Here is an 8,973-nt window from a genome sequence, read left to right on the forward strand (position 1 = left end):
TTCTATTGAAGTGTGTGCATGTGGTGAAAGAAACATCTGTAGAGAGATTAGATTACTGTAGTTTAAGTAGAGTTAAGACGTCTGTACAAACTTCTATCTAGTCTATTTCCTTTGTCACTATTGTGGCATAAAAAACAAGCAGTGCAGGTTTTTGTGAATTGTGGTCAAAATTATATTTATTATTACAAATATGAATATTCAAATACAGGTGGTACATGGTCCTCTGCACTGCTCGGTGGACAGCTCTGCAGTAAGGAGGTTCAGAAGAAGAGTCTTAGCAGCCCCCCCCCCCCCCCCCCCCCCGGTGAAGAAGCTGTGCAGAGTTTCTCCTCAGCTTCAACTCAACTGGAATAAGAACTTGACCCAACACAGGAACCGACGTCTCACAAAGACTTCAACACAAAAGCTGTATCCAACACTGACCTGAAGATATGTCGGTGTGTGAAGGCGGCCTGCTGCCTGCCTGCCTGCGTGTGTGTGTGTGTGGACTGCATAGTGTTGTTACTGTAGAGGGGGTAGAGGAGGGGGGGGGCAGCTACTTAAGACCAGAGGGGTCCACCACGGTGAGGCTGGGCCCCTCCCCGGCCCTGAGGCGGCCTGCAGGACTCAGAGGCTCCGTGGTGGGGGGCTCATGGCTCAGGTTTGTACGAGGAGGGGGGGCTAGTCCCCGGGGCGGGCTGCTCGGGACTCGGGGTCTCGGGGGCCGGAGAGGAGCTGGCTGCCGCCGGGGGCTCCTTCTGCACCAGCTCGGGCTCGTCCTGGCCGGCCTGGGGCGGGTGCACCAGGACCCGGTCTATGATGCCAAAGTCCTGCGCCTCCATGGGACTCATGTAGCGATCCCTCTCCATCACCCCCTCTGGAAGACACACACACACACAGGCAGCATGAGGCCACGTCTGTACCACGCTTAAATCCTTCTGGCAACGAGTTCAAAGTATTATCAGTGAGGTTAATTTCACTTGTTTATCATTCTACCTGGGTAACATGGACACAGAATTACCAAAAAAAGACAGATACCTCCTAAAAATCTTCATGGCTTCATGTTAATCAGTGGGAAGCCATAATTAAAGACATCCAAACAATGGAACTACTGACGTTTAGTCTCAGATTACAAAGAGACAAAGGTGATGCCCTCTGGGAAAAATGGAGCACTTATATTACAAGAAGAGGTGATAACCAGCCTTAATGCTACTGTATGTATATCCTGGTTTCAAGAACGACTATGACCATATTGCTGTAATGTATGTGACATACGACCTACTCGCAACCCACGGTTCCCCCATGTTGTGTTCACGAGTGTTCATATGTATGTGTGCATTTGTATATGAATATGTAGATGATTATTTAGTCATATGGGTGTAAGCGAACTTGTGTACCCGAGATATCACGTGTTTAGACGTACAGTATATGTGCATATGCTTTTGTTTTTTCTTTTTGATGTTTCTTTTGTGTTTATAAGGGCACAACTTGGCAAGCATTTGTACTATTTAGCCACATCATATTGTACCCATACCTATTTTTGTCTATTATACTGATGCTACCTATGTTTTGTGCAAAAAAACGTGAAAAATAAAGTTAAGAAAAAAAAATGAGTCCATGTCTGATGAATCATGGTTCACTCTGCTCTCTGTGTGCTACACAGCTACACACTGTTTTTAAATCTCTTAATGGTGCTGCCCCTGCCTGTGTTTCTGACACCTGACAGATACCTCACATCTTCATGTAAATCTCTTCTCAATACCACGTATACATTCAACATCAGCTCAAGGTGCTTTTAGTTATTATGGTCCAACACTATGGAACTCTTTACCCACTGAACTCCGCTCATCTCCAACAACATCTTCTTTTAAGTGTAATCTTAAAACATACCTGTTCTCGCAAGCTTTTAATTCATTTGTTTGTTTGTTTGTTTGTCTTAACACATTGGCTTCTGTTTTAATATGCACTAGCTTTTGTTTTAATATGTACTCACATGTATTGCATCTTGCTTTTATTCTGAAGCACATTGAGTTTATGCTTGCCATATGAAATGTGCTATATAAATAAATTGACATTGACATTGACATCCCATGTGTCAGAGTCATAAGCCACATTTACATGTGTATTTTCAGGGTTCCCACTCTTCTTGAAATCATTTTCCAGGACATTTCCAGCTGCTCCAGTCTGACAGACATGTTGTTACGCTACACTAACACATCCCTGACAGTTGTACCTTATTTTGTACATTTACCCACTTTGTTTCTATGATTTATTCTTCTCTCACCCCCACAAGTCTGATTTAAAGGAGACATATTCTGCCCCCTTTCCACAAATTAAAACGTCTGTGACTGTGAAATTGTACAGGAAAAATTGATGATGTCATTTCCTTGAAGCTTCTTTTTCTGTCATTTTTCTAATTTTACAAACAAAACTTTGCTAAATCACTAGCTAAGATCGCTCCTTTTCTACTGGAACTAACGTCTTTGTTTAAGATCTCAATTTAATAAATGACAAAGAAAGCAACACATCACTGAGTCATTATGAAAAGTTTTCCCCTGAACTCGCTGACTGACCCTCTTTTTGATGTTGTTTTATTTCCCTTTTTTATTTCTTCTATGTATTTTGTTTTATCTATTATCTTTTTTCTTCCCATCTTTGACTTGTTTTTCTTCTCTTTAAACTATATTTTTGTCATGGTCTGTTTTTATACAATATTTATGATTGTCTGTGCATTTTGATGTGCTGTTGTCAGGGTTCTTATGGATCCTTAAAAAGTCTTACAAGGCATTGAATTCATTAATCTAAAAACAAGGCCTTAATTGGCATTAAAATGTCTTAAATCAAGTTTTCAAAAGTCTTAAAAATGTTAACACATGATAAGTGGTATTTTATGGTTGTAATTAGTCTCAAATCTCTAAATAATTGGTAACATTTCCACATAGAGAAGTTAGTGGCGGCCGCCTCCAGCTCCCGAGTCAGTGTTTTTTTTTTCCAGACTTTTTCTGCATTTATTTTGAAAGGACAGCTGGAAAGAGACATTTATTTTGAAAGGACAGCTGGAAAGAGACACAATCCAATGTTCATGTAGCAGTCACTTTACCTTGGATCACATAGGAAAGTGGGTCAAATTGTCCCTAACCCTATGTAATTCATGTGGTGTTTTTTTTCCTCTTTTTTCTGCATTTGTGTTTATTATGAAGTCGGTCTTAAATTTCATTTCAAGTGGCTTTAAAAAAGTCTTAAAGTCTTAAATTTAACTTGGCTTAAGCTGTAGGAACCCTGGTTGTGCATCAATGTATACCCTGTTGGTTGTGTATATTATACTTGCTAAACACCCACCGATGGTCTCCAGCTGCTGCCCCGTGTGTTTGGCATAGATGGTGTTGATCTGTCTCTTCAGTTTCAGGATCTCTTCAGCCTGGATGGCGATGTCTGTGGCCTGACCCTACACACACACACACACACACACACACACACACACACACACACACACATGATTACTCCCCTGTGTGCTGTCAGATCAGAGTGTGAGTGTGTGTGGAGATGCAGCGTGTACCCTGGCGCCCCCTGAGGGCTGGTGGACCATGATGCGGGCGTTGGGCAGTGAATGCCTCATGCCTGAGGTCCCTGCCGCCAGGAGCAGGCTGCCCATGCTGGCCGCCTGGCCCACACACCAGGTGGAGATGGGATTAAGGATGTACTGCATGGTGTCGTAGATGGCCAGACCTGCTGTCACCACACCGCCTGGCAGGGAGAGGGAGAGGAGAGACTTCATCCTTCATTTATTTATTCATTCAGACGGGACAGTGCATATTAATGGCGTATAGAAATACATCGGGTTTAGCACTGCTACTAAATTACATCCGTCGTCCCCAAACAATACAACAATTAACATAAAAAGTCCATAAAGACAGAGGACCGATAGATAACAAAATAAGTACATTTACATAATTGCAGGAGGATTGGACATGCTACACATGCTCAGACTAGATGTGATTACTTTAACCTACAGTAGGCCTGTAACGATACACCAAAGTCACCATTTGATTCGTATCTCGATTTCTGACCCACGGTTCGATACACGAATTGTTCAATTCACTCACCGGCGATCAGTCTCAGTGTCACGGAGCAGTCAGAGTCGCGCAGCGCTCCGCCCGTCAGTCACTCATCCATCTCATCCACCTCATCTACTGTGTTTATTGGTGAATAACGGGCATAACGGTAAAACCCAACCAACTTGTACTATTTAAGTTTAGGAAACTTGCCGTCTGTGCCATATACCCAGGGGTCAAAGCAAAAAAAACAAAAAAACAGACACAGAGCATTGGAACGGGTGTGTCGCGGTTCTGCCGTTTCATTGGCGACACAGGTTCGTGTCTTAGAGTGTCGCGGCTTCGATTTCGACGCGTGTATCGTTACAGGCCTACTCTAACCAGACTGAGCACGCTTACATGATTGCAGCCTGACTACACTATTGCACACGCACCGGCCATAGCCATACAACTGCACACAAGACCCAGATTAAACGTGATTACAGGTGCTCACAAGTTTGTTTGTCTAATATCCAGTCTGTAAGTTGTGCTTTAAAGGTCCTAAAAGTCGGACACTCTCTAATATTAACGGGTAACTTGTTCCATTCTAAACATCCTTGGATTGATAACACGTTTTGAGAAAATGTTGTGCGTCTAAATTGTACCTCACAGTCCCCTCTTGTGGTGGCTCTAGTCCCTATACTCCTATCTGGTTGTTGTTTTTTTATACTCTTCCAGGGGCGGTGGGTACAGGCCGTGTAGAGATTTATAGATCGCACATACATGTTTAAAATACTTAAGATTGTCGGAAAAAAATATACAGTATATATATTTTACCAGGATGTTGCAGTGATGATATGAATGTGTTCTTTTATCAAGTACCTTGATTTATTTTGCCCTGTACTACAATTATCTCCTCACGGTCATTGTTGTTTTTCATGTGATGCTGGGACAAACTCATTTCCCCCCTCGGGGATCAATTAAGTTTAATTCAGTTCATTTCAAGTAAAGTCTACCTCTGCCATGGTGTCTCACTCTCTGTGTGTTTCCTACAGATTTCTCAGACTGCAGAGCTCCATCCCTCTGCTCATAACCCAGCCTGCTCTCCCTGTATACGCCCAGCCTGCCTTCATCAGCTCTCCTTCACTAAACTGTCCTATCCTATCATAATGGGTTAGGGAGATGTTACATTCACTCATTCAACCCACACTCTGAAAACAAGCGTGCAGCTCGGACTGTCACTGGTATGCAAGCAGAAATATGAATGAATTATCTAAATGATCTAAATAGTCTATTATGTGTTTGCATCAAAAAGACTTTTAACTGGCACCAAACTCACAATGTGAAGCAACAGGCTGTAAGAGACAAATAATTCAAATGAAACCTGAAATTTCTCTTATTGGAAAATTCGGTTCACATTTGCATTCTACAGATGTAGATGTAGAGGTTGTTCTTATTTGATCAATGTTCTTGTGATAGAAACAGAAGCGGTTGTGTACGAGCTGCTGTCTGCTGGTGCCTTCAGTGCTGCTCTTACCAGGACTGTTGATGTACATGTGAATGGGTTTGTTGTTGCTTTCTGACTGGAGGAAGAGCAGCTGGGCAATAACCAGACTGGCCACGGAGTCGTCGATCTGAGCAGAGCAGAGCAGTGAGGGAAAACAGGACAACATGATGAATGAAGACAAGACATCTTAAATGTTGATGTGGATGAGCTTTAGGGAGACACTTACAGGACCCATCACACAGATGATCCTCTCCCTCAGCAGGCGCGAGTAGATGTCGTACGCCCGCTCTCCTCTCCCCTGGAACAGTAGAGGATACAGAATGACTTGACAAAAAGCTGCAGGTTGTTTCTGGTGTCTGCTCTCCTCACTGCATGTAACCATCTTGTAGAGACTTCACAGACAGTAAACAACACACCTTGATATTAAAGAGATAGTTCAACATTTTGGCATAATCCCTATAGTTTTAGGAGTAGGTTTGTTACCTTTAATTGTCGGTGCAAGCTTTTTTTAGAACGGCGGAGCAGAGCTGCGAGCTGCTCAGAGCTACGCTACGGAGGCTCATGGGATTTCCTGCTTTCTCTCATCAAACGCCTCAAATACACAAAACAGAATGGGACGTTACAAGACAGAGTAGTTTCCGAGGCAAATACAGAGAAAACTGCCCCCGACGGGAACGCTCATCAGCAGTTTTGCATGAATTTCCCTCTAAAACAACTCTGTGTGGTAACGTTGTGTTATTATCTCATAGCGTGGTGAATGTGCAGGTCACAACTTGTCCACCAGAGCGTTGTGGAGTTGTTGGATTGTGTATTTGACGAGTTTGATGAGGGAAACCAAGAAATCCCATAATGAGCCTCCGTAGCGTAGCTCTGAGCAGCTCGCGGCTCTGCTCCGCCGTTCTAAAAATAGCTCGCACCGACAATTAAAGGTAATGAATCTACTCGTAAATCTATAGGGATTATAGCAATGGGCCAATTTGCCGAAATGTTGAACTATCCCTTTAAGACATGACAACTTTGAATGAACCATATTCTGACCCCTGCTGGAAGCTAGAAGAGGCACAGTAGAAACTGCAAAAATGTACAGTATGACTGTGTGAACAGTTGAAATGTCCCTATTGCAGACATATTAACTGCATTTAATATGAACTATAGATTGTGGTATAAAAAAAAAAACAACCTTGACCACTAACCAATTTTATTTCAATGGTCAGAGGCGAAATGTCCACTAATACTTTTGTTTTCCATGATGGTGAGGACATTTTAACATGTCCACCAACACCAATTTTAAAAATATCAAGCTATTTTTATTCTATACTTTGATTTTGAGCAGACTAAAATTGAAATAGTACATATCTACTCAGTGAGGGTGTTGGTACGGCCTGTGTTTATGTGCAACACGTGTGTTAGCTCTGAACACAGCAGACTAAACCACTCACCGTCTGCTCCACTACTATCGGTATGAGAGGGTTCCTCCATACTGGACTGGACTGGATGGACCTGCTGTGTCTCAGCGTCAACGCTCCCACGTGCAACACCCTCTGAAAGACAAACAGGGAACAGGTTTCATTCAACCAGGACAGAATGGTTTTACATGTGGGACAGTTTAACAGGCGTCACTGTGAGCTGACGTTTTATTTTGAAAATGCAGACCGGTCGGAGGCTCATGGTCTAACAGGACAGGACCTTGTTCCCTCGGCAACAATCAGTGTAGCCATCATATCACAGCTGGTTCCTGTGCATTACAGCTCAGACTGAAGCCTGAAGTCTGATTATTAAAACATAAAACATATTACTCCTCTATTAACATGTCTTCAGTGCCCCCCAGGTAAACAGAGGTAATGATCATTATCGTCTCAGCTCCTGCCCACGCTGTTGACACATTTACTGACTTTTAAAGTTCTCTGGACCACCACCCAACTTCACCGAGCTGATCGCACCATATGATATACACCAGCACATCCTCTTCGCTCACTCATTGCTGGTCTCCCAGCCATTCTTCCTGTTAGAAAGACAACATCTGGCTATGGAGCATTCGCCAACCGTGCCCCTTTTCTCTGAAACGGCCTCCCGTCACATGTCAAAGCAGCTGGTTCAGTGGACATTTCTAAATCAGGACTTATCGTTACTCATCTTATTACAACCAGTCTTAGGTCACCTTTTTCTTTTCTATTATCATTGTCTCTTGACTTTTTGATGCTTTTAAACATGTTTGTTTAGTTTACATTTCATTATTATATTATTATTTCATTATACCTGGTATGTTTGCCTCATGCACTCTTTTATTGTAAACTGTAAAGTGTTTGGAGACCATGTTGCATTGGTGATTCTACACTTTACATAAAGACTGATTGATAAGGCTAATTGAATGCTTGCTCGATTGACTGGACGCTAATTTCTCCTCTTTATTATATTTTCATTCATAATAATATCTTACAAGTTTTATAGTGTTTTCAGTTATGGTCTATGGTTGCTACCATATGAGCAGCTATGTTCAAATTCAAGTAGCAGAACCTCTCCTCTAGTCTAATGCATGTTATATTCAGCTGTGTTGTGTATCATAGCTGAATTTACACAACTGGAAACATCATTTCCACTCAGGCTGGTGTTGAGCTGGTGACAACAGGAGCTCCACTCGTGTAACGCACTTACACCAGGTGACTGGACATGGCTGAAGCCGCTGTTATGACACCGGGTCAAAGCTAACTTAGCAGCAGCAGCTAAATAGACACCTACAGGACTTCACTCAGGCTGCTCACAGGCAGACTGGTTACAGCTGACTACCGCGGTGTCGGGGCAGCACAGACAGCGGGGCAGCAGCACAGACAGCGGGGCAGCAGCACAGACAGCGGGGCAGCAGCAGCTTCACTGACAGTTAGAGGTGATGAAGCAACGTTACACAAGCCGCTAGCTAACGGCGGCTAACAGCAGCAGCTAACGGCAGCTAGCGGCAGCTAACGGCGGTTAACGGAACACCTTTTCACCGTAAAACAGCAGTTACACGGCGACATGACAGCGGTGTTCACACACCGTAAATACTCACACGTAACAGCATTGTAGAAACTCCTCACTCCCCCTCTGAGCGACCCCCAGCTACCCCGGAAGCAGTCCCGCTCTGACCTTTGACCCGCCGCTCAGACAGCCTCGTGCTCCCTGGCGCGTGGTGCCAGCGCCCTCTACAGCCCGGCCCGAGGTGACGTCAGCTCAGGTGGGACAGTGCACGTTCATGAACGAAATAGTAAGGGCAACATATGAAAATCTGGGAACTAAATCCTTACCAAGAAATTTCTTCACAGTTGTCTTTAGGAACATGCGTAGTATGACGTCTTAAAATGTTGAAATTCAACTCCCGTGGGAAACCCCCTAAAAAACTACTCAAAGTTGGGGTACCCGTAACTGGGTTTTTGAACATTCCGAAATGTTAAATTTGGCCGTAAGTAACTTGTGAGGGGTCAA

The 8,973-nt window shown here is 43.5% G+C and overlaps 1 protein-coding gene across 1 annotated transcript; it reads right to left on the reverse strand.

Annotated features, from left to right (window-relative positions):
- Positions 1-583: 583 nt before the first annotated feature.
- On the reverse strand, positions 584-8,684 carry clpp (caseinolytic mitochondrial matrix peptidase proteolytic subunit). Its single transcript, XM_085785224.1, has 7 exons — positions 8,561-8,684; positions 6,957-7,058; positions 5,744-5,815; positions 5,548-5,644; positions 3,536-3,723; positions 3,319-3,424; positions 584-856 (listed from the first exon to the last, which is right to left on the reverse strand). Exons 1-7 carry the CDS (start codon positions 8,570-8,572, stop codon positions 630-632), a joined length of 804 nt encoding a protein of 267 aa, XP_085641350.1. The 5' UTR covers positions 8,573-8,684; the 3' UTR covers positions 584-629.
- Positions 8,685-8,973: the final 289 nt, after the last annotated feature.

Source organism: Trachurus japonicus, chromosome 8 (assembly GCF_045865225.1).
Source record: "Trachurus japonicus isolate A0001 chromosome 8, Traja_1.0".
Taxonomy (NCBI): Eukaryota; Metazoa; Chordata; class Actinopteri; order Carangiformes; family Carangidae; genus Trachurus; species Trachurus japonicus.